Source organism: Canis aureus, chromosome 11, assembly GCF_053574225.1.
Source record: "Canis aureus isolate CA01 chromosome 11, VMU_Caureus_v.1.0, whole genome shotgun sequence".
Taxonomy (NCBI): Eukaryota; Metazoa; Chordata; class Mammalia; order Carnivora; family Canidae; genus Canis; species Canis aureus.
In genome coordinates, this window is record NC_135621.1 from 29526844 (window position 1) to 29552829 (window position 25986).

Consider the following 25986-nt stretch of genomic DNA (forward strand, 5'->3'; position numbering starts at 1 on the left):
CGACAGGAAGGAGAAGGAGGGAGACTGGAAGGCCTCAGAGTCGAGTCTGCAGAGCCCGCCCTGCTTGCGCTTTGACTCCTCAGGGATGGCCAGGGGTTATGGTGGAGATCAGGAATGCTGGAGCTCTCCCAACAACACCTCTTTATATAAACTCCCTGGCCAGCTCTGCAGATGAAAAGCAGGCAGAGCGGAAAATGGTTTCAGAGCCTTTCTGACACTGGGAGGTCACCTCTCCTCTGAGGAAAAAGCGACAAGGAAGGGGCTATCAGGCTGAAGAGATTTAGGTTAGCCACAGGCCAGACCACCCGACCAGGCTGTCAGACACTAGAAAAGGACTACTTGTCTCCCATTTACCTATCTACACGGAACTGTGAGCAAGGCAGCTCTTCCTGTCTGAAACAGAAAGTGAGACTTTTCTGTGGAAGCTCTGAGAGGGAGCTGCTTCTTCCTCTAAATACAACAGAGGTTAGAGAGGGGATGCCTCACCTCCAGGTGACACAGCACAAGACGGATGTAACACTCTAGCACATGCTGCAGCTTTGTATGGTAAGGCTAAGAGGGCCCGGGGCTGGGGGCAATTACTCTCTCCACTTGTCTGAGGAGGAAGCTGAGGCTCAGAGAAGTTCAACATCGTGCCAGAAACGTGCCCGCTTGCAAGAGGGCATGTCAGGCCTGGGGCCCAGGCTCCCTGCCGCTTCCTAACCAGGAGAGGAGCCCACCATCGCGGTCACTGGCCTCAGGGGAACACAGGGTAGTGGGGGTGAGGGCAGAAGGGAGGTACCTTGATCTTGATGAGCGGCTGGGACAGGGTGGGGCCAGAAATAAGGAAAGCTGGGATTTTTAGCTACCAGCTTGACAGGAATGTGAGCCACAGGAAACAAGGATGATTTGCAGCTTCCCAGAGCCTCTGCACTCCCGGAAAACATCAGGAAATTGCTGGTCAGGCTTTGGAGCTTCAGGGTGCCCCTCCCCTGCAGCCTCTTCCTGATGCCCTACCCCCCACACCTGACCCGGAGCAAAGGCTCAGTCCAACCCATCTCCAGGCTGCTGGGCGGGCCAGGGGTGGGGACTAATGGCCACTGGTAGAAGCCGGCACAGTCACAGCCACCGCTTGCACTGGCTGAAGCTTGCAGGATAGTGCATTTATTCATTTTACGCCTCTCCGTTCTAGAAAAGATTTAAGGCACACTCTATCACTTATTCATACACTTATATTGTTTCATTCAATCCTTTCACTCCCTCAGGCACTCATCATTCATTCAGCTCAATTTTTAAAGATTTTATTTATTTATTTGAGAGGGGAGGGGAGAGGGAGCACGAGCAGAGGGAGGGGCAGAGGCCTTGCTAAGCAGGATGCCTGACTGGGACCACATCCCAGGACCCCCAGGGTTAATGACCTGAGCCACCCAGGCACCCTTCAGCTAATTCTCTTTATTGCAAAGGCCACTGCTCCTAAGTGCCACCTCTTTCCTCTAGTGTTCATGGGACTCCTAGGTTACCCAGGATGCTGCACCCTTGGAGCAGCTGGTCTCACTACCTCATTTTGCAGAGGAGGAGCTGATCAGTAGCCACCCAAGGTCAAAGCCCGACTCAGGGGAGAAGCCCCATCTTGGGTTTGCAACCGACCCAGTGTATGAAAAAGCCAGAGAGACACCGTGCAAAGGAAGCCAAGGCCACCAGAGGCTGGTCTATGTACCGAGGAACCAGCTCCAGCCTCGGGGTCTGAAGATCAAGCTTCCAGCCCCAGTTGTGTATTGCCTCTGCCCAAATTCTTACATCCTGGGCATCTCCACCTGGGTGCCCCACAGGACCCTTGAACTCATGTCCAAACCCAGTTCTCTACCCATCTGCACACGCCTCCTGTCCCAAACCTGCTCCACCTACCCCCATCTGAGAGTCTACTATCTCCCCAGCTGCAAAAGCCAGAGGACTCGGCATCTGTCCCCCGCTCCCCCTCCTACCAAGTCCTGTACTCTATGACCTTCCCAAACCTCTCTTGAATTATCCCACTTGCCCCCATGCCGCTGCTTCCACTGCAGAGACCCAGCTCCTCTGTGGCCAGGCTATTCCAGACAAGTGCCTTAGCCTTCCTTTGAACTGGTCTTCAGTGTCTCCACACAGACCTGCCTTTGGGGCACCAAGGAACAGGTTGTGGAGAAAGCCCCTGGCTGAATCTGAAGGCTCGAAGTCCCTGTTCCTCCCTGAACTAGCCATGCTGATCTTTTTTTTTTTTTTTTAAGACTTTATTTATTCATGAGAGGCAGAGAGGCAGAGAGAGAGAGAGAGAGAGAGAGAGAGAGAGAGAGAGAGAGGGGCAGAGACACAGGCAGAGGGAGAAGCACTCCATGCAGGGAGCCTGATGCAGGACTCGATCCTGGGTCTCCAGGATCACGCCCTGGGCCAAAGGTGGGCACTAAACCGCTGGGCCACGGGGGCTGCCTTAGCCATGCTGATCTACACAGGACCTTTCTGCCTGTGTAGTGCCATCTAGTACTTTGACTTCCAAGGTCATGGCTAGCTAATAATGGCCTTCGTTCCCTCAACAAACTATGGCCAGGTGCTAAGTACTTCGTACAACTTCAACAGAGCAGTCCTGAGGCAGGTGCGTGAGACGGTGAGAAGCTAAATAATTTGGCTGTGATTCTACAGCTCATATATGGAGTTGGGACTCAAACCCAGATCTGACTGAGCCCAAGCCCACACACTTGGCTGTGCCGCTTTGTCTTGTCAGTGCAGCACTTTGGTAACGGGTACCACTCCGTGGTCCCCATGGTCCCCATGGTCCCCATTCCCTAACAAAACTTGCACTGCCTGTATGTATGGGAGGATTATAACCCTGTCGCTTCCATTCTGGGCAAGCTGGGATAAAACCCCTGCAAGTTGGCTGCAGCTGCTGAATGCCCTGCATTCCTCGAGCCGTACCAGGCAGAGTTCAGCTGTGCCTGCCCCCTCCTGAGGGCTGCTGGCTGCCCGGCGCTGCTGCTGGGCCTGGACTGAGCTGCTGGGAAGTGGCCCCAAGCCAGGCGCTCACACACTGGGTCTGTGTGACCTTGAGCTGAAATGGCCTGTCTCCTGGCACAGCAAGAAGAGTGCTGAGAGGCTGTGTCAGACACAACACACCTTGACCTGGCATAGTTTTAATGATGGAGACAAGAGACTGTCATGAGCTATGAGACTCTGGAGCTGAATTCCAACAAGCTAACTCCAGGTGGCTGCTCAGGTGGGTCTGAATTCCTGAGCCATCCTAGCCGAACTTGAGGACTCACTGGGGGAACAGCCGAAGAGACGGTGCTGGATAAGCCGTTCTTTAGGAGGCCAGGGAACCACAGACAGGTGCCACATGGGTAAGGTCTGGTTGGCACTGGTCTGGCAATCAAAATGCGTGGCAGGATCCTGACTCTGCCACTTGTCAGGATCCAGCAAGGTAACAGATGAGTAAGTGTTTGGAAAGCTACCAAAAGCTCTGTGAATGTTCGGACTTATTACATATTACATATTAATGCTTTTGTTTTTTTCCCTTTGGGGAGTGAAGCAAAACTGCAGGATGGTTATCTCAGAGGCAGCAGACTGTAAAACTGGGCTGACCTGGGTTCAAATCCTGACTCCACTCCAGCTCTTAGCCAAGTTCTGTAACCTGCCTGGTGAAAACCTATCTCACTCAGATTTATTTTTTTATTTTTTTAAATTTTTATTTATTTATGATAGTCACACACAGAGAGAGAGAGAGAGGCAGAGGCACAGGCAGAGGGAGAAGCAGGCTCCATGCACCGGGAGCCCGACGTGGGACTCGATCCCAGATCTCCAGGATTGCGCCCTGGGCCAAAGGCAGGCGCCAAACTGCTGCGCCACCCAAGGATCCCTCACTCAGATTTAGTCACAGAACTTGCAGCCTATAGATGACTGGGAGTTTCACTCCACATCTGGCCTCTCCCTATCTCACACCCTAGCTCACTCGGCTTCCACTGGCCATTTCCCTACATTCTCTCAACACACAAAACATGCTCTGGCCTCATGACCTGTGCACCTGCAATTTCCTCTTCCTGGAAATTCCTACTTCTCCCGGGTAGCTCAACGTCTGCCTCCTTGCCCCTTTCAGGTCTCTGCCCAAATGACACCTATCAGTGTGGTCTTTCCTAACTATCTTATTCAAAATGCTAACTCCTACCCTTGACTTGCAAGGAGGGCCTTCTACCCTGAGAGCTGCACTGGTGCCCACCTTGGGGTGGTAGGTCTAGGGCTACCACCCAGATTAAGGAGGAAGCCATTCAGCCCAGCTCCAGGAAATGCCTCCCATCTAAGTCCCCATGATAGCGCCTGTAGCAGGCCCAGCTCTGCTGGGGAGCAGGCATTAAGACCTCGCAAGGACACTGCGCATCAGTGGGTAACATGGCACTTCCACATCCACCCCACCTCACATCCTGAAGAGGGAGCTCCATTTTCAGACAAGGCTACCAGCTCAGAGGGGCCACAGGGTGTATTAGTGACACAATTCAGACTCTAATACAGGTGTCAGTGGCTCTTTCCACATTATTTTTTAGATTATTTATTTATTCATGAGAGACACAGGGAGGGGGGGGGGGAGAGAGAGAGAGAGAGAGAGAGAGAGGCAGAGACACAGGCAGAGGGAGGAGCAGGTTCCATGCAGTGAGCCCAACGTGGGACTCGATCCCGGGTCTCCAGGATCAGGCCCTGGGCTGAAGGCCGCACTAAATTGCTGAGCCACCTGGGCTGCCCTCTTTCCACATTCTTAAGCTCACTCATAATCCAAAAACTCAAACAGAAGCAATCATACATCAGGTGAGCCAAAGTCTAGCTCAAGAATTCCTAGCAACCCTGTCACAAGGACACACCAAGCAGCCTCACCAGCCATGTCCTGCAAAGTTCCAGAAAATGCACCTTCACTTTAAGGCTTATAGACCACACAGATTTTTATGGGCTTATTGCCACTTCGTCTCTTCCTGCCAGTCTTAGGGTAGGACTTTCTAAAGCAAAAGGAGGTTTTCACTACCTACTACCTTGATCTTGGACAAACTATGTGATTATCCCAAGCCTCAATTTCCTCATCAATAAAATCAGGATACCAAGTCTACCTGGCTCCAGAATAAATGAGACAATGCATAAACTTAATGAGACCTCCCTGAGGACTTACTCCTAATACAAAATTTCTGTAGTAACAAGAACATTTGACCATTAATGAATAGGTCCAGTGAGATGCCTGAGGCAATCAGCTTCAGTGAAGTTTTCAACAATCATACATCTGTGTTGTCTGTGCTTTGTTAGAAGATTAGAAATTGGCTCTGACAGTAAATAGTGTAGGCTGCTAGGTTTTGAAGTGGCTCTTCCCAGGGAAGTCCCCAAGATGGCAGAGCCCCACTATGCATTTAAGGAAGGAATGGCAGGAGTGAGAAAAACAGACACAACTCAGTTGTGACTGGCCATGAAGGTGCTGAGAAGCAGCTGTATCAAACTCACTGAGGGTGGGAGAGGCTGCACATAACATAAGTCACGGTTTCCAGCGTGAAGTATTAAAGACATAGGCAGAAGACAGTAGAAAAAAGTGGTCGTTGGGAGCCAAGTCTTGGCTTTTTGAGAACTACAGGACATCGAGCAAGTCACTTTACAACCTGAGTGCACTTCCTCATCTGTGAAGTGGGGATTGTACTGCCACTCCTGCGCTGTGAGGGGTCAGCAGCGTACCCGGCTTCCTCTTAGCACAGTTCATGGCAGCAGGAGGTGGTCCAAGCTTTTGCCCAAGACCCAGCACTTCCGTTAACATGCATGCAAATCATGGTAGGTCACTTACTGCCCACAGGTTTCTTGTGAGGTGCAAATAAGATACTGAAGGTGAGAATGTCCTGCAAACTGCAAATGCAATCGAAATACCAACAACTGATGATCAGGAGAAAAGTGTTAGAGGAAATCACATATTGTCACCCTCAACCAGATTCCCCCCAACAATGATGAGATGACAAATCTGGCTCCAAAGAAGATCTTTTACTGAGACTTATTTAAAATCCAAATAGTCCTTAATCCAAATAAACTTCAACTCAGCTGAATTGCTGATGGCTGATCTAGGCAAAGGCTTCATGGAGACAAAAATAGGCCCCACCTACAAAGACCCTAAAATGAGTTCCTAACAAGAGTGTGAATGTCCTCAGGGTCTCTGTCCCATCTTCTTCAGAGTTCGATTGAGCTAAAAGAAAAAGAAAAGCCAAGTTAGATATAGTTATTTCACCAACCCTTTCCCTCTAGTGTGCATGATCACCAACCAGGACAGACCCCTGGGCTGACCCCCTGAAGTCAGGGAGGGGTGTCTGATACAGGTATGGGTGTCCACTTTGTGTGTATAAAGCCCCAATTAGGTGCTCCACTCCTGATACTCCTGTGGCCCTGCACAATTCATACAGACTATTCTCCTACCTGCCCTTCACACGCCACACACACACACAGACACAGACACACACACACACACACACACCCTATATTGCTCTGGCCATTTTATAGACACAGGGCTCAGAGTGGCTAAACTTGCCAGGCCTGCATCATCCTGCAGGAAGAGCCTCATGGCATGGACCAGAAGAGCATAGTAGCGACCTCTGCTGGAGAACTCAAGACACCAGGACAAAGTGGCTCCAGCTATGGCCACAAAGAGACTAGCACGCACACACCCTGCATCCTTGTAGTGTCTGGCCTGACCCACAAGACCTCTCCTAGGGCAAGAAGTGAAATGCACCAAGTCTGTCAAAACACAGCTTCCTGTCCTCTGCCTTCAGGAACTGGCCAGACCTGTCTTAAGTCAGAGAGTAACTGCCAAATGGGGAGGGATGGGTAAGAGCAGGCAGTGAATCCACCCATATTAGGAAATACCAAGGAGGGAGGGGAGAACTGGCCACCCGCAGAGAGAGATCTTGGAAAGAGATGCTCTAGAGAAGGCTGACACAGCAACTGCTATAACAGGCCCAACCCCATTCCCCAAACCCCAAGCAGCCAGCCAGTCTCAGAAACTTTAAACGGCCAACTTGGGGCCTTCTAGAAATGAAAAATAAAAAATTTCAAAACTCCCCCACCTAGTTCCTAACCTCTGCCTCCAGCCCACAAACACTGTGACTGCTCACCTCCTCAAATTTGTGAATCTGCCGGATGAAGAAATCCCCATAGCGCCTGGCGACCTTGGTGTCTGCAATGTGGATCATGTCCTGTGGGAAAAGCAGAGTCAGAGAGGAGCAGTGAGGTACAGCCACTTAAAGGACTTTCAAGTAACCATGCTGCTAAGTGCTAGATAAACCCCTACAGTGGTTTACAAAAGCAAACAGGAAAAAAACTCAATGGAAGAGCATTACCAGTTGATAGCAGCTCTTTCTAGATGGTTGATTTTAATTTTGTTAATTCATTTATTTTTATTTGCAAGTCTTTTTCAATGAACAGGAAGCTTTCAGCAATAAACACATTCTTCAAGACAGCATTTTAATCTCATACAATATTTTATGAGTGTAAGGTTGTGAGTCCAGATTCTAAATTTTGTTTTTAGCCCAAATGTGGTTGAATACCATTTTACTTGTAAATTCCTATGTAATCTAAGTTAAGACCCAAGAACTTTCTGCATCTATTTGATGGGATTTTTTTCAAGTCAAGGATAAAAAAAGAAAAGCCAGAAAGACTGAAAGCGGGGATGCCTGACTGGCTCAGTCAACAGAGTGTGTGACATGCTCTTGTTCTCGGGGTCACGAGTTCAAAGGGGGGGTGGGGGGGATGTGGGGGGGGGGGAAGAACATACTTTAAAAAAATAAAATATTTATTTATTTATTTTTAAAGATTTTATTTATTTATTCATGAGAGACACACACAGAGAGAGAGGCAGAGACACAGGCAGAGGAAGAAGCAGGCTCCATGCAGGGAGCCCGACGTGGGACTCGATCCCAGGTCTCCAGGATCATGCCCTGGGCCAAAGGCAGGCACTAAACTGCTGAACCATCCAGGGATCCCCCAAGTTACTAATTCTTAGGAGAAGTGTTTTATTTATTTAGAAGTAAACTTTACACCCAACATGAAGCTTGAATTCACGACCCTAAGATCAAGAATCACATGTTCTACCAACGGCACCAGCCAGGCATCCCAGGAGAAGTATTTTAGTAAAGCCCATCCAGGAGCACCTGAGTCGGTTAGGCATCTCCCTTTGGCTCAGGTCATGATCCCGAGGGTCCTGGACTTGGTAGTGAGCCCACTTCTCCCTCTCCCTCTGTCCCAGCCCTGCTCCTGCTCACTCTCAAAAATAAATAAAATTGGGGATCCCTGAGTGGCTCAGCAGTTTAGCGCGTCCCTTCGGCCCGGGCTGTGATCCTGGAGTTCTGCATCAAGCTCCCTGCATGGAGCCGGATTCTCCCTCTGCCTGCCTGCCTGCCTGCCTGCCTCCCTCTCTCATGAATAAATAAATAAAATCTTTAAAAATAAATAAATAAATGAAATCTTAAAAAAAAAAAAAAAGACAATCTATGGGACGCCTTGGTGGTTCGGCGGTTGAGTATCTGCCTTTGGCTAAAGGTGTGATTTTGGAGTCCCAGGATCAAGTCCCACATCGGGTTCCCTGCATGGAGCCTGCTTCTTCCTCTGCCTGTGTCTTTGCCTCTCTCTCTCTGTGTCTCTCATGAGTAAATAAATTAAAAAAAAAAAAAAAAAAAAAAAAAAAGACCATCTAGATAATTGGGGCTAGTCCAGCTGGGTCACAAAGTGATGATAGGAGGATGGAGCAGGTTACCAATACTGCCAAAGAATATATGTCAGGCACCAAGAATAAATTCGAATAGGACTTTAAATAGTTGATGTGAGGGATCCCTGGGTGGCGCAGCGGTTTGGCGTCTGCCTTTGGCCCAGGGCGCGATCCTGGAGACCCGGGATGAATCCCACATCGGGCTCCCGGTGCATGGAGCCTGCTTCTCCCTCTGCCTATGTCTCTGCCTCTCTCTCTCTCTCTCTGTGACTATCATAAAAATAAATAAACAAATAAATAAATAGTTGATGTGGGGGGCGGGGACACCTGGGTGGCTCAGTGGTTGAGCGCCTGCCTTTGGGTCAGGGTGTGATCCCGGATTCCTGGGTTCGAGTCCCACATTGGGCTCCTTGCGTGGAGCCTGCTTCTCCCTCTCTCTGTGTCTCTCATGAATAAATAAATAAATAAAATCTATAACTTCTGCATTCGTTAAGCATCTATAAAATTATCACACACACAAAAAAACCCTTAAGTGGACCACTGACAGCCAGTCTCTAAAACCACATGTACTTTTTGTAATAACCTACACCACTCAAACGTCCATCAGCATTAGAATGGGAAAATCGCAGCCAACTACTGCAGCAGTGAGCACTGATGGACTGTTGTGCATGGCGATGCTCTCAAATGTAACACTGAGCAAAAGAAGCCAGTCACAAAGAAAGAGCACATGCTATGTCAGTCCATTACACCAAGTTCAAAACCAGGCAGCACTAATCTAGGTGCTAACTAATCTAGGGTGGGGACAAGTCAGGAGAATAACTCCGACTTGCTGAGTTACTTCCAAAAATCTGTACCATCCTCTCCTGCTTTCTTCTCCAATCTTCTCTTCTGCCACAATACCCTCTCACAGGCCACTGCAGCCACACTGAAGCTGTCCCTCAAAAATACTGGATTCACTCCTACCCCAGGGCCTTTGCCTTTACCGCTCCCTCTCCTTGGAATGCTGCTCCCCCACATACTTGTTTGGCTAATTTCTTCACCTCCTTCAAGTCTTAGCTACAATTTAACTTCCTGGACAAAGGCTACCTGGAGCACCTTATGTAATAATGCAACCTCTATCTTCTAGCACCATTACCCATAAATGCATAGCACTTGGCAATTTCTACCTATGAGAAAATAAAGGAAATTTTCAACTTTTCACTGTGGGCCCTGCTCCTCGTAAAACATTTACCCAGGGTCAAAATGTCTTGGCAAAACCTCAAAGCATGGGTTCTGTTCCTGTCCCAAGTACACACTGTACAGCTGCTTCATTAAAAAACAAAAACAAAAAGCAGCATTCCAAACATAAAGAAAAAAACCCTTGCTGATTCCCATTAGACTCCAGTCTTACAGCCTTTCTGGAAAGTCTTTCATCACGACTTATAACTCTTTATGTACAACAAAAACAAAAACAAAAACAAAAACAAAAACGTATATACTCTTGCCCAACTGTTCCTTCTCTGGAGCACTCTCCTCTTTGTGAAGACTGTGTATTTCCAAGCAGCCATCTTAACTTGTGCCCAAATGAAACTTTTTTCTTTAAAAATTTTTAAAAAGAGGGATCCCTGGGTGGCGCAGCGGTTTGGCGCCTGCCTTTGGCCCAGGGCGCGATTCTGGAGACCCGGGATCGAATCCCACATCGGGCTCCCGGTGCATGGAGCCTGCTTCTCCCTCTGCCTGTGTCTCTGCCTCTCTCTCTCTCTGTAACTATCATAAATAAAAAAAAATTAAAAAAAAAAATTAAAAAAAAAATTTTTAAAAAGGTGTGTTCATTTTGCATTGATACCTACCACATGGTCTGCTTCACGATAATGCCTGTTTTTTAACATTAGAATATGGGTGCGAGGGCAGAAATCTTTGCTGATTTTGTTCACTGCTAAGTCCCACCCAAATGCTCAGAATAGCAGGCACCTGGTAAACACTGCCTACTGAATGGATAGACAGAGGGCCCCAGAGGATGAGGCCAGGGGGCAGCCATACCTTATCAATGTAGAAGTCAACTTCGGATGCCGACTGAAATTCACCGTCAAGGGCAGAGATGCCACTGGTCCACACTAGGTTCTTCATCTTATGCTTGAAGACAAGGAGCTGGATCCTGAACTCCTGCTCTGTGAGGTCCAGGAAGCCGGCCAGCTTGGCCACAGGCATGGTAGTGTACAGCTTGAGGAAGCTACGGATGGTGGAGAGCTGGGCCTGCTGCTGCACTTCATCAGAAAACACCTTCAGCTGCTGCAGGAAGGGCTCCTTGTGGTAGTTGGGGTGCACATTATCATAGTTGGGCACCACAGGTGACAGGAATTTGGGGCACGAGTAACTGAAAAGTTCCTCATAGACCTGTGGGTCACCCTTCTGCATGCGTAGCATCTTATCCCCATATTTCTCCCGCAGCTGCAAGTGAATGCTCTCATCGATTCGCATGGGGTACATGGTGAGGGCGATGGCCAGCAGCGCGTGCATCTGCTCATTTTGCTTGTTAATCTGGGGATGCAAGAGAAATTGGTGCGGGGTCAAATGAGATAGACTTTCTGAGGTCCCACATCCAACGTGGCTCCACCACCCTCCCAAGTACACTACGCTCAGACCTCTGATTTCTCCCTAGTTTACCTCGGTCAGTTAACTTTCCCGAAGTCTCTCCTAATCTGCCCTCTAGATCTACTGAACTTCTGGCCCACTTCCAGAGTCTCTGGAACTGGCTCCTAGATTCCTTTTTTTTTTTTTTTAAGATTTTGTTTATTTATTCATGAGACAGAGAGAGAGAAAGGCAGAGACACAGGCAGAGGGAGAAGCAGGCTCCATGCAGGGAGCCCCACATGGGATTCAATCTTGGGTCTCCAAGATCATGCCCTGGCTGAAGATGGCGCTAAACCACTGAGCCACCCAGGCTACCCTGGCTCCTGGATTCTTTAGTAGAGCCTTCTTCTCACTCTCCCTGGCCCACCACACTTGACTGGCACATCAATCCTCCCACATCATTATGACCAAGTCACCCAGAAACTCTGATGGCACCATAATGCCTATAAAGATTAAATACTTCAGCTGGGTAGTCTGGGTAGTGAAGGTTACCCAGAACCAAAACCCCAATTTGACTAATCTACGGCCCTCCAACAAAGTAGTTCATTGTGCTGCTACATCACTGTACTACAAGTTTCAGCACCTTTGCTCTGCCTAGATACCTTCCAATTCTATGCATGTCTTGGACCCTCCCTCCTCCATGGCAAACTGCTTGAGGGTTGTACCCCAACTAACTCACTTTAAAACACCCACAGCCCAGTGAACACTCAGCAAATTGTTGCTGAATAAATGTAGGCACTGCTGGGGGACAAAAGTAAAACAAAAGATACTGTCCTTATCGTCAAGGAGTTCATGGTCTGAAATAATAGGCACAACAAAAGAAACTAAGAGTAGACCAGCCATTAAGAAATCATCCTACTGAAAGGACATATAAAAGGCAAAATTTTGGATAGCATTTACCAAAAACTGTTGGCATAGGTACCAAGACATCAAGCTGGTCAAAGGCTTCCTTACCATCTCATACTTGTATGTAGTCCTTTGGAACATGCTCTTGGTCCTTTGGATGTAGAGGAGGATATTGGCAAATACCCGGATGGCATCCTGGTAGCGACGCATCATCAAATATGCAAAACCGACATAGTAGTATGTGGTGACCTGACACTCAGGCACACGAGAATACATACTCTGTGGAAGGAGGCAGAAGCATCCGTAAGTCCCCAAATCAATACATCCCAGAGAGAGTCTGGAAGTTGGCAGGGTCCAGTGTCAGCTGAAGTAGAAGCCCCCTGTAGAAGCCCTGAACTACCCAGGGGAAGCCCTGGTTCTGGAGTTAGAGGCTCTGAATACAGATTATACCATTTACTAAATCATATGACCTGAGAACTCCATCTTGTTAGATATAATAAAAAGGGACTGGATCAGGTGACCTTAACATTTCTTTCAGCTCCATATCCCTCCACATCTCAGTTATGTATTCTTCCTTGCTTTCTACTCCTTGATTTTCCAGGTAAACCCAATAAAGAAACAGATCAACAAGACTGAATGATACATACACACGTGTCCAGAAAATACCAGTTTCTCTGTGGCTAAGAAAAACCCACCACAGCTAATCATCATTATACTATCCTAGAACTAAGTCTTTCACAAATTCCTTAAATAGTGAAACTGGAGTAATAAAAATCTGCGTTATCATTGTTTTGAAAATAGAAAGACCGCTGAACATTTCAAGTATTACTAAGCAACAAAGAGAAAGCACCTTGTCCACATGCAAGTCTCAATTTTCAAATGGCCTGGGGAAGAATCTTCTTTTTGCTCCCTGAAACTTGTCCTTATAGATTCTCTCAAAGCAGAGTCTCTGGCTCTGGGTAGCAGGGTAGGGGGAAACAAGTAATCACCTTCTTATTCAGTTCAATATTCTCCAGCACCTTGATGGCCTGGTAGTAATCCCCTAAAAGGGAGTGCAGACGCAGAAGCCCCACCAGGCTGAAATACCCAAGCATCTTGTAAAGGGAGTGCCGTCCATACTCGCCAGCCACACTCTCGGGGTCACCTGAGAGAAATAGACATGGTGAACATTTCAGCAGGGGCAGGTGAAGGAAGGGAAACCTGAGCCTTGAATATTAATCAACTCTTCACCTACTACTGGCCTCTAAAGCTTCCTGCAACAGGGAATAACTGCCTTCAAAGGAACACCCAGAGGCAACATGCCTGACCTTAAACTAATCTTTTTAAAGTAATCTCTATACCTAATGTGGGGCTCGAACTCATGACCCCAAGATCAAGATCACATGCTCTACTTACTGACTGGCCAGGTGTCCCTGGCCTTATACTAATTTTAAATTTACCAACAGGAGTTGCGTGAGGGGAGTGGCTGTTGTGGTTTTTGGTTATTTTCTTGGTCCCAAGACACCTGAGAATATTGAGATGGCCCCTTTTATCAGGAGCAGTTACTCATCAAGGCAACTACTTTCAATAAGTTCATGGGGTCAAAGCTATTTTCCTAATAACACTAAGATCCTATTTGTCTTTCTCACTAGAGTGAGATTTGCACTGATGGTGCAAAAACAACAGTGGGTACAAATGACTCATAACTTAGCATAAACCAGGCAGTGGTACCAAACTGCATTAGCAATTACTGTATTCTTTCCCTCACGCAGTAAAAGAGCCAGCCACTTTTTTTCACGAAAACCATTTTTACTTAAAAGAATGACTGACAAATTATGGTTACTTAGAGTATCTGGCAGACATTTTCTTATAAATGAATGAGGTGAGCCTGTTACATTTCAGTAAGAACTGACAGTGCCACTGCCAATGAAAATGTGAGTTTTTTTTTTTGTTTTGTTTTTGTTTTTTTATGATAGTCACACAGAGAGAGAGAGGCAGAGACACAGGCAGAGGGAGAAGCAGGCTCCATGCACCGGGAGCCCGACATGGGATTCGATCCTGGGTCTCCAGGATCGCGCCCTGGGCCAAAGGCAGGCGCCAAACCGCTGCGCCACCCAGGGATCCCGAAAATGTGAGCTTTTAAGCAAAAATCATAGTTTCCCATCCAAGTACTAACCAGGACTGACCCTGCTTAGTAAAAAATCATAGTTTTAAAAACGTTTATCTGCTACCCTGAGTCCAATAGCTTCCAAACATAGATTTATTTGATGAAGCTGATGACCAAAGTATTTTTTTTTTTTTTAGGTTGTATAATAAAATATGTCAGCTAGGGCACGTGGGTGGCTCAGTGGTTGAGCGTCTGCCTTTGGCTCAGGTTGTGATCCCAGGGTGCTGGGGTTGAGTTCTGTATCGAGCTCCCTGCAGGGAGCCTGCTTCTCCCTCTGCCTAGGTTTCTGCCTCACTTTGTGTGTCTCTCATGAATAAATAAATAAAATCTTAAAAAAAAAGAAAATCTTTATAACTCAATATACCAGTATTTTACAAAATTGTGCAGCATAAAAAGATCCTTTCAAGCTGCAGGAGAGACCAATACACCTTAACATAACAAAGTAAAAGTTCATTGCTAAGGTTCCAAATTCCTCACTGCAATTCACAAATACAAAACTCCCACTGTCAAGTTTGGATGTGGTAACAAAGAACATCAGAACCACCTGAAAAAGCTGTTAAGATACTCCTCGCTTTCCCAACTCCAGGTCTGAGTGAGGCCAGATATCCCTTATATATTGTACCACATACTGTAATTGCTGAATATGGAAGTACACTGAGAATCCAGCTTCTTTACAGAGCCAGGCACTAAAGAGATTTCCAAAAATGGCACTCTTCTCACAGGGAAAAAGAAAATGTATATAGATAAATGCTGTGATTCTCACTCTTTAAAGACTGTACAGCAGTTCTGACACCAAAAAGCGTGAGAAGTGCTTGGCTACATAAAGGTCCTGGAGACACAGTAGAAGCGTCGGCAAATCAGACCTCCTGAGTGCTGGTCTGTCAACCCACAGAATGCCAAGCCCAACATTCCTCAACATCAGCACTTGGCTACTGTTCACACCCAACACCAAAGAGAAGCAGCCCACAGCCTAAGCCATGGTGACTCCCCTGGGCTGCATGTGGCCTCTATTCCACTGGACAGATGGCAAGCAGCACTCACCACCACTTGTGTACACCTCCAATTGCCGGTTAATGTTGGATTTGTCGACCAGGGAGTGGAGGACATTGAGGACACTGTGAACATTCCAGATTTTGGGATTGGAGCGAAGGAAGTCAATCTCTTCCTCTGACTTCTTGGCAGTCTTACAGCGGTACTGGCTGAATGACTGAAACTGTTGAGGAAGAAGGGAGAGAGGCAGCAGTGGTACACGACAGGAAGTGTGGGGTGGTGCTGGGCGGCACGCGCACTGCATCTCATGCTAAACTGGTCTGTACACTACTTGTTTCTGCAAAATATCTCTGATTAAACTCAATTTGTGGGAAGCCTGAGTGGCTCAGTAGGTTAGGTGTCTGCCTTCGGCTCAGGTCATGATCGGGGGGTGGGTGGGGGGTGAGTCCTGGGATTGAGCCCACATCGGGCTCCCTCCTAAGGGGAGCCTGCTTCTCTCTCTCCTCCCCACTTAATGGTGTCTTAATCTCTCTCTCTCAAATAAATAAAATCTTAAAAAAAAACCTTAATTTTATTCAATACTGAATTCTGTCATTTCTCCACAGCTAAGTAAAAATCTCTAAGATGAAAGAAAGGTAGTCTGTGAAAAACATACTCAATTTGGGGTCAAGGGCACCTGGGTGGCTCAGTGGTTGAGCATCTCCCTTTGGCTGAGGTCATGATCCCAGGGTCCTGGGATGGAGTCCCGCACTGGGCTCCCCACAGGGAGCCTGCTTCCTCCTCTGCCTGTATGTCTCTCTCTTTGTGTCTCTCATGAATAAATAAAATCTTAAAAAAAAAAAAAAATTGGAGGTCCAACACAGCCTGGAGCCATGTAATGTCTCTAAGCTTCACAATGCAGTTAGCCTGGCTGTCAGAATGGAGTGGCTTATAACTCATCTTCCTCAGGACGCCTGGGTGGCTCAGCAGGTTGAGTGTCTGCCTTCAGCTCTGGGTGTGACCTCGCAGTCCCAGGATCGAGTCCCACACTGGGCTCTCTGCATGGAGCCTGCTTCTCCCTCTGCCTGTTTCTCTGCCTCTCTCTCTCTCTCTCTCTCTGTGTCTCTCATGGATAAGTAAAATATTTAAAAAATGAACAAAAACCCCCTGATCTTCCTCTACATGGCTGGGCTGTGCCTGAGTCAGGATTACGAATAATGACATGGTAGAGACAGGGTAGGTCTGTATGTGCATGTCTTGCCTACTGGAGTTGACCATCCATTCACTGGGGACAGGAACCCAGTCTGAGTTACCGCTGTACCAACCACAGAGCTTCGTCAAGTGGAAGGTACATCTCGGGCCCACATCACATGCATTTTTTAAGGCAGTGGTTCTCCATCAGTCACTCAGAGAACAGAGACCTACCCACTCAATCAGTGTTAGTTAGTTAGCTAGTTATAAAGATTTTATTTATTTATTCATGAGACACACACAGAGAGAGGGAAAGACACAAGCAGAGGGAGAAGCAGGCTCCATGTAGGTAGCCTGATGCCGGACTTGATCCCGGGACTCCAGGATCACGCCCTGGGCCAAAGGCAGGCGCTAAACCGCTGGGCCACCCAGGGATCCCCATCTCAACGAGTTTTTTTTTTTTTTTTTTTTTAAGGATTTTATTTATTCATGAGACACACAGAGAGAAAGAGAGGCAAAGACACAGACAGAAGAGCAGCAGACTCCATGCAGGGAGCCCGACGTGGAACTCGATCCCAGGTCTCCAGGATCACGCCCTGGGCTGAAGATGGCACTAAACCACTGAGTCACCTAGGCTGCCCTCAACCAGTTTTTAAAACCTCTTGAGTAGGGGCACCTGGGTGGCTCAGTGGTTGAGCATCTGCCTTCAGCTCAGGGCATGATCCTGGGGTCCTGGGATCGAGTCCCGCATCAGGCTCCCTCTGGGGAGCTTGCTTCTCCCTCTATGTCTCTGCCTCTCTGTGTCTCTCAAGAATACATAAATAAAATCTTAAAGGAAAAAAAAGAGCTCTTGGGTCGATTCTGGTGTACACCAGGTTTATTTATTATGTATTTATTTTTAAAGATTTATTTATTTGTTCATGAGAGACACACAAAGAGAGACAGAGATATAATATAGGCAGAGGAAGAAGCAAGCTCCTCGAAGGGAGCCCAATGTGGGACTCAATTCCCAGACCCGGAATCTGAGCCGAAGTCAATCGCCCTGAGTCGAAGTCAATCGCTCAACCACTGAGCCACCCAGGCATCCCGTACACCAGGTTTAGAAACCTAGAATATAGGCCTTAGATGACCCAGGAATGCTCTTCAACTCCAAATTACCACTTTCCTCTAAGAACACAAGAAAAGGTTTCCAAATTTATAACACAAGAGTAACCAGGATATAGAACAAATTCTCAAAATTCATTAAGCTAATCCAATAGAAAAATGGACAAAGGATCACTTCAAAGAAAACCAAGTTGGTCAAATAACAGGGAAAATGCCTGATCTCTTACTGTTAGGAGGGAAATGCAAATTAAAATGAGATTACCATTTCTTTCCCAACAAACAAAAATTAGACCAATTACATCCACAGCAGAGAAAAATTCTCAAATGCTGCTGTTAGTTGTGTAATTTGATAAAAACCGTTAACAAGATACTACTATTTATTAAAATCCAAAGTGATTATGTTCTGTATGTTGACTATAGTGGTGTACATATTTGTTAAGTCTCATCAACAGTACATTTAAAACCGGTATTTCACTGTAATCAAGTTTGCTTTATTTTTTAAAGACTTTATTTATTCACGAGAGACACAGAGAGAGAGAGGCATAGACATAGGCAGAGGGAGAAGCAGGCTCCATGCAGGGAGCCCGACATGGGACTCGATCCCAGTTCTCCAGGATCACACCCTGGGCTAAAGGCAGCACTAAACTGCTGAGCCACCCGGACTGCCCTGTAATTAAGTTTTGACTCTATAAAGCTGATTTTAAAAAACTTAAAAAGTAAGGCACCTGGGTGGCTCAGTCAGCTAAGCATCTGACTCCTGATTTTGGCTTCAGGTCATCATCTCAGGGTTGTGAGACTGAGTCCTGCATTGGCTCTACGATGGGCATGGAGCCTGCTGGGATTCACTCTTTCCCTCTGCCCCTGCCTGTCTCCTCCCTTGGGCTTATGTGTGTGCGCGCTCGCTCTCTCAAAAACAAAAAAAACCTTAAAAGCAAAAATCCTTCAACCAACAATTCTACATTTGGTGATGTCAAGATAGACCTATATGTGACACATACAAGGATATCACTGACTATTTATAGTAGTGGAAACTGAACACCCTCACGTTCATCACAAAAAGGGTGGTATATCCATATCGCGTACACGGCAGAAAAGAACAAAGCCATCTCTATGCAGACATGTTAAGTGTTTCAAATCAAAACAAATTACACAATATACCATTTTTAAATGGTGTATTTTATACATACACATTTATATAAATGCCTAAAAAGTGTGAACGTGGTGCCTATCTTTTCAGACAGTAACCTATGCCTCTGAAAAGTCAAGGAAGACACTTATAGACAGTTTTCAAACAGTAACGACACATTCATGTTAATACCTGAACTGATAAAAATGAAAGCAGAGCGGTGGGGAAAAGCCACTTAGCCCATGTGACAGCTACCTGGCCTGCACTGGCCAGGTCTTTGTTATGAGTGAGAGCATGTTAAGTTCCTTAACAAGAGAATACCAGCTAAACCGAAGGGATTATGATAATCTTATGAAGGATGAAGAATCTCAACACAGATGATCCTCCTTTGACTCGCTGTGAGTCTGAGTCGACAGGAACTGCCAACCTTCTAAAATTATGCCAAAGGGGCTAACACAAGCCTAGGAGCCAGAAGACAAAGGCCAGCATGGTTTGTGGTCTTCTCTGCACAAAGGGACTGAAGCCTTATCTTGAGCAGGAAGCCTCTCTCTCAAAGGGCCCTTGGAGGGCTCGCCCAGTGTACCAATCACAACTTACCTGTACTCTGTAAGCCTCTTTGGTCCCCGCAACTCAAATAATGATTTCTTCTGAAATATCCAGTGAGTTATATCATCCCCATAAAACTCATGGAAAACAAGTATTTTTCCAAATCCAATCATTCTTTTTTTTTTTTTTAAGATTTTATGTTTTTATTGGGGGAGGAAGGGGGAGCGGGAGGGAGGAGGGGGAGAGTGCATGCGCACACACACCTGCACCTAAGAGGGGAGAGAGAAGCCTCCCCTCTGAGAATGGAGTGGACATGGGCTCAATCTCGGGACCCCAAGATAAGGACCTGAGCCAAAATTAAGAGTCAGCTGCTCAACTGACTGAGAATCCAGGCGCCCCTCAGTTATTGTTTTTAAGTCTACATTCTATTTCTGAAGAATCAATCTGAGAGATGCCTGGGTTCTCTGTCGGTTGAGCCGCCAAATCTTGATTTCAGCTTGATCCCTATCTTGGGGTCCCAGGATCAAGCTCTGTGTCTGCTCCACTCTGAGGGAAGTCTGCTCCCTCTCCCTCTCCCCCACTGCTCTCTCTCTCTCTCCCCCTCTAAAATAAATAAACCTTGGGATGCCTGGGTGGTTCAGCAGGTTGAGCATCTATCTACTTTCAGCTCAGGTCATGATCCCAGAGTCCTGGGATGGAGCCCTGAATTGGGCTCCGTTTGAATTGGGCTCCCTGTTCGGCAGGGAGCCAGCCTGCTTCTCCCTTTCCCTTGGCATGCTGCTCCCCCTGCTTGTGCTCTCTAGTTCTGTCAAACAAATAAAATCTTAAAAAAAGATTTTTTTTTTTGAGCTAAAAGAAGGTGGTAAAGAATGATAATATTTATCAGCGTAAAAATAAGGCAATATTTCTTGATTATTCTATGGTAGGCACTGTACTAAGCACCTTTATCTTTTTACTCTATTTGTTTATTTTTTAGGTAGGCTCCACATCCAGTGTGGAGTCCAATGCAAAGCTTGAACTCATGATCCTGAGATTAAGATGTGAGCTAAGATCAAGAATTGGACACTTAACAAACTGAGCCATCCAGGCACTGCTGAACTAAGCAGTTTACATGTCATTTCCAGTAATGTTCCCAATAATCCCTATATTAGAGAAACTGAGGCACAGTGTGGTTAAGTAATTTGCTCGAGGTCCCAGGTTAGTGAACAGCAAGACTTGAAAATTATATCCCTAGGCTACACAGCCACCTGTACTTTACATCCGACACAGTTCTTAGTAGAACCTCAACAACAGCATCCAAGGTAGCTAACATTTCTGTTTTGATTATAATAGTCTTCTTTATTCTGACCTAGTATATACTCAAGTAACCACTACAATCAAGATACAGAACATTTCTGTTTTGTAGGAGAGGAAAATATAAATTGGAGAGCTTAAATAACAAGCCAGTGTTACCAGTGGCAGCCCCCAAACTAGCACCAACTTGCTTCTACCTGACTCCACCTGACTGAGGCTTCTGAAGCCTTTATTTTTCCAATCAGATCAACTCTCAAGATCAGGTTAAGAGCTTAGTCAAAGTCAGTTCAACTCTGCTGACTTCCAAGCTCACATCCAGAGGTCTTAAGCCTGACTCTTCAGAAAACCATGACTTCAAAGACCACCACTATGGGATATTTCCCACAGTGAGGAGACATTTTTATCCCAAGTATGTTTTTAACAACGCAAACAATGTTAACAGCTGCTCCTTTGTTGGACTAGTTATTTCAAATTAGACCAAGGCTGGCCAGATACCTGATAGATGAACTCATCAATGATATCCCAAAGCCACTGGTTAGGTAGTTCAAGGGGAGCAGGACCATCAGCATCTGTGTGGGAGATCACAGAAAAGTCAGAGTCAAAGCAATGACTATGCTCACTCAGTAAGCCTACAGAATGCATTTTGTCATTATTCTCTTTTTTTTTTTTTTTAAATTTTTATTTATTTATGATAGTCACACAGAGAGAGAGAGAGAGAGAGAGAGAGAGAGAGAGAGAGGCAGAGAGAGAAGCAGGCTCCATGCACCGGGAGCCTGACGTGGGATTCGATCCCGGGTCTCCAGGATCGCGCCCTGGGCCAAAGGCAGGCGCCAAACCGCTGCGCCACCCAGGGATCCCTGTCATTATTCTCTTAAGACAACTCTGAATCACAAGATATTTCCCTTCCCATTCCTATATTAAAATACTGCTAAAAAGAGCTGGAGGCCAACACTAGGCCTCATCATAGCCTCACATCCTTGGCCAAACGTCAGACTTACTAAGAATGGGGACGCCTGGGTGGTTCAGCGGTTTAGTGTCTGCCTTTGGCCCAGGGTGTGATCCTGGAGTCCCAGGATCGAGTTCTACATCAGGCTTCCTACATACAGCCTGCTTCTCCCTCTGCCTATGTCTCTGCCTCTGTGTCTTTCATGAATAAGTAAAATCTTTAAAAAAAGAAAAAAACTTACTAAGAATGTAGTTGAAGAGATTGCAGTAGTTGTAGTAGGATTCAAACCTCTGCTCCAAGGAGGGGCCCCCCTGTAAAGAGAACAGAAACATCAGGACGGATATTTAATTTATTTTTTTATTTTTATTTATTTTTTTTTATAAATTTTTATTTATTTATGATAGTCTCACAGAGAGAGAGAGAGGCAGAGACACAGGCAGAGGGAGAAGCAGGCTCCATGCACCGGGAGCCCAATGTGGGACTCGATCCCAGGTTTCCAGGATCGCGCCCTGGGCCAAAGGCAGGCGCCAAACCGCTGCGCCACCCAGGGATCCCCGGATATTTAATTTAAATGTGTTTTACTCATGATCTGCCATGACAGCTTAACACACATGAGAACCAATGCCTACTCTTACCTTCTTAGTATACAAAGAGCGCTAAACTCAGAGAGAAGACTAAGTACTAGAGCATTTCAAAAGGACACCTGACCACAATGATCAGGCCTTATAACAACCTCAACTGACTGTTTCAGAACAAGTACACAGACTTGAAGCAAAAAGATGGAAGTACAGACAAAAGCAAAGAAGTAAAACCACAGTGCTTAAAGGATAGTGAAGAAGAGCAAGTAATGCTACACTAGGCTACACCGGACTACAATAGAGGTCTTTCAGTCCCAACAGGAATCAAGGCCAGGGAGGTTCGGCAAATCCACCTGTTTTGCTCAACTGGAATATAGCCATGTGTACTCAATGTTTATGGCTGCTACAAAGGCAAAGCTGAATAGATTCAACAGAGACCATTATGGCCTCAAAGCCAAAAAACCATCTGGCCTTCACACAGAAGGCTGCTGATTGCCCAGAATCTAGACTTGATGTTGCTGGCAACTGAGAACCACTCCAGATTTCTAAGCTGGGGAACACAACACTATCTGTAATGAACTTAGAAAGAACACGGCCTTGGAATTTTAGTTCCAATGCTTATTAACTGTGAGCTTCGGACAAGGTATTCCATTTCTCTGTAGCATGAGACTATGAAGTTAAAGTGCCCAATATAGTAAAGGCTCTTTCAATGAACTGCCCCCTCCCCAGGGTGGGGGGTGGGGTGTTTCAAAAATATGTTATATATCAGAGTACCCTGTCCAGTACCTGACAAAGAGAGACCATAGAGTCAATAAACTTCTGCTGAATCTTCCAAAGGGAAGATCAGAGGTGGTAACACCAGCTGTACTACGGGTTCTGATGCCATGGCCTTCCCAAAGAAGCTACGTTATACAGGTTAGCTAGATCCTCAACCTAGCCCACAAGGCACCTGAGCTAGAGTATCAATGATAGAAAGGAATCTTTACTTTCTATCAGATAAGCTAGTCAGAGATCTCACCAGGATGCCAGAAAATGTGGCCCCCTGCATTACTCCGACAACAGGAACTCCTCCAGCTACCACTGACAGTGTCTACTGTGGCAAGGTAGGAGCTCTAGCCAGGTCAAGTGGTCCTCAGGGGGATGAAAGCTGAGTGTGAGAAAGTGGAAACACTCTAAGAAAAGATCATGATGCCAAGTTCCTTCATTTACACAGATACCCTCATGCTCCAACAAGTAACCTGTCACTATCAAGAATTAGGCACCAGATTATAGCAGTGACAACATAAAGTCCATGCACTGGTAGAGTTTTACCCTCTAGTAAGGGTAGCAAACAAAAACCAAGTAAACAATACAATGTTAGCTAGTGACATGTGCTCTCTGAAACACCAGAGTATGGCCAGGAGCCCAAGAAAGGAGGGAAAGTTGCAGGAAATGAAACCGGCAAGGGAGTCAGGGACCAGGTCAAGCAGGACTATGACTAAGACCTGGATTTTATTCTAAGTGCGAGATGGGAAGTCATGGTACGATGAGGGCGGTCGTGACTTGATGAGACTCTTTCAAAGGAATCATGTGGTTTTAGGCTAAGAATAAACTCAGAAGAGTGGAAACTGACCCCAGGTAAGCAGCTACACAGTTCAGGCAAGAGATGATAATGCCTTAAACTAGTAGGGTAGTAATAGCGGTGGTGGTGAGAAGCGGGGTAGTTTCAAGAAGTATGTTGAAGATAGAGCTAAACAAGATTTGCTGCAAGGTTGGAAGTCAAGTGAGAGAAAAGTCAAGAATGAGGCCAAGGTTTTTAGTCCAAGCCACTTGGCTGAATAGTAGTTATTTATTGAGTTGACTGACATGAAAAAAGTTTAAAAGGAAAATAAGACTTTAGTTTCAGGTATGTTAAACTTGAAATGGGGTGCCTGAGTGGTTCAGTCGGTTATGCGTCTGACTTTGGCTCAGCTCATGATCTGAGTGTCCTGGAATGGAACCCAACATTGGGCTCCCTCCTTGGTAGAGGAAGTCTATCTGTCCCTCTGTCCCTCTGTCTGCTCATTCTAAGAAATAAGTAAAACTTAAAAAAATAAAAAAGAGCTATACAGCTCTTTTATACAGCTAAGTGGAGATGTGGAGTAGGCAGCTGGATATACAAGTATGGATTTGAAGAGACGGGCTAAAGATAGAGATTTTCAGTCATTGTGTATATAAATAGTACAAATGGTTACTTTAAGAGATTCAGGCATTCTAAAATTCAGAAATGACAGAAGAATCACACAAGTGCCCAAAGTTGGGAGAGTATGATATAAAGAACACTGGCATCATAGCAACCCAGGCCTGGGTTCAAATAGTTTTGCCACTTACTCCTTACATGAATTTAAGAAAAAGCAACCTCTCTGCACCTCAGTTTGCCTGCTTTGCAGGATTACTTTGAGGATTAGACTATAAATGGTTGCCAAGTGCCTAACATTATACCTGGCACACAGCCATAGTTTCATGTGTGTTTCAGAGAGCAGAAGGCTGGTAGCATTGAAGGTAAATTGCAAGGGCATCACAAGCAGAGGCAACAGAAAGTGTTTGGGAACACACCATTAAGATGGAAGGAATCCTTTTTTTTTTTTTACATATTTTATTTATTTATTCATGAGAGATACAGAGAGAGAGAGAGAGGCAGAGACACAGGCAGAGGGAGAAGCAGGCTCCATGCAGGGAGCCTGATGTGGGACTCGATCCCGGGTCTCCAGGATCACACCCTGGGCTGAAGGCGGCGCTAAACCGCTGAGCCACCTGGGCTTGCCCAAGATGGAAGGAATCCTGCAACCAAATCAATGTAATGAGTGCTGAGCCAGGAACTGCAGGGATGGAGAAAATTAAGGACAGACAAGCTCTGCCATGCTAGTTTGTTTAAGACAGACACCCAGCTTGCTGGATTCAATAATTCCCTCTGTCATTTCTTAAAAGAACCCTCAGAAAACATGCCAACCACTCTTGGACATTGAACCAATAGAACCTAATGATTGTGTTCTAAAGGCAAAAATGGCTTAGAACCAACAACATTCAGATACTCACACTGACTTTGGCATATATGTGCCTGTAGTATAATTCTTTGTACAAAATCAGGAAGACGGCATCTGAAAGAGATGGCAAAGAGCTGCTTTTAGCAATCCACAAAACGACTAGTCTTCAGGCAGTTTTAGGCCGCCCCCCCCCTTTAAAAAGATTTTATTTATTCATGATAGGCTCAGAGAGAAAAGCACAGATACAGAGGGAGAAGCAGGCTCCCAGCAAGGAGCCCGATGTGGGACCTGATCCTAACCCCAGGGTCACTCCCGGAGCCAAAGGCACATGCCCAACTGCTGAGCCACCCAGGCATCCCAAGCCCTTTGAAGGGAACAGAGGCATAAACATGATTTAAGAGACAAAATAACTTCTAAATTCTATACTTACACCCTAAGAATACACGCAACAAGAAAACTCCTCTCTCGGTTTATCTTTCAACCTCATCTTAATCTCATCCAGACCCATTTCCCTTCACCATTTAGAGATTTTTGTCATCCAGTTGCTTAATAAACACATAAATAAATAGTAATACCTTCAAAGATGGCAATGCAACATTATCCAAAGTGCAAATACATGGGTATTTTTGACTCAAATTCTACTTTAAAGAATTTATCCTACTGATATGATACAACCACTAAAAAGGAGGAGGGTAGAAAAAGAAGTTCTTTGGGTATTTTGGGTACTATACAGAAAAGAATTAACAAAGGAGGTCTGAGACTTCTATCCTCTGGCTAGTAAAGTCGGTCCTTGGCTGGCATGTGGAAACCTAGATTTCAGGAGGGGGCCCAGCACACTGACAAGGGCAATCTGCTGAGGCTAAACTGTGCAACTCTATGGTTTATGCTGAACTCCTGCCTTCCTTCTGGGAGTCTGGAATTTTGG

At 46.1% G+C, this 25986-nt stretch overlaps 1 protein-coding gene and 1 long non-coding RNA gene across 6 annotated transcripts in view; one reads left to right on the forward strand and one right to left on the reverse strand.

The window, feature by feature from the left end:
• On the forward strand, positions 1–15830 carry LOC144323749 (uncharacterized). The gene is made up of 2 exons (XR_013389117.1): positions 1–546; positions 12762–15830. It is a non-coding gene; the product is annotated as an uncharacterized LOC144323749 (long non-coding RNA).
• Positions 5980–25986, reverse strand: part of EIF3L (eukaryotic translation initiation factor 3 subunit L) — a 27843-nt gene continuing 7836 nt past the window's right edge. For 3 of the 5 annotated variants that reach the window (XM_077914580.1, XM_077914582.1, XM_077914584.1), the window contains 9 exons: positions 25114–25175; positions 21723–21792; positions 21031–21104; positions 15348–15519; positions 13150–13304; positions 12269–12439; positions 10724–11221; positions 7116–7196; positions 5980–6193 (listed from right to left, as the gene is read on the reverse strand). In XM_077914580.1, coding sequence (XP_077770706.1) covers positions 6155–6193; positions 7116–7196; positions 10724–11221; positions 12269–12439; positions 13150–13304; positions 15348–15519; positions 21031–21104; positions 21723–21792; positions 25114–25175 — 1322 coding nt within the window. In that variant the 3' untranslated portion in view covers positions 5980–6154. The remainder of the gene's footprint in view (positions 6194–7115; positions 7197–10723; positions 11222–12268; positions 12440–13149; positions 13305–15347; positions 15520–21030; positions 21105–21722; positions 21793–25113; positions 25176–25986) is intronic. The other 2 variants (XM_077914581.1, XM_077914583.1) reach the window with 2 other exon arrangements.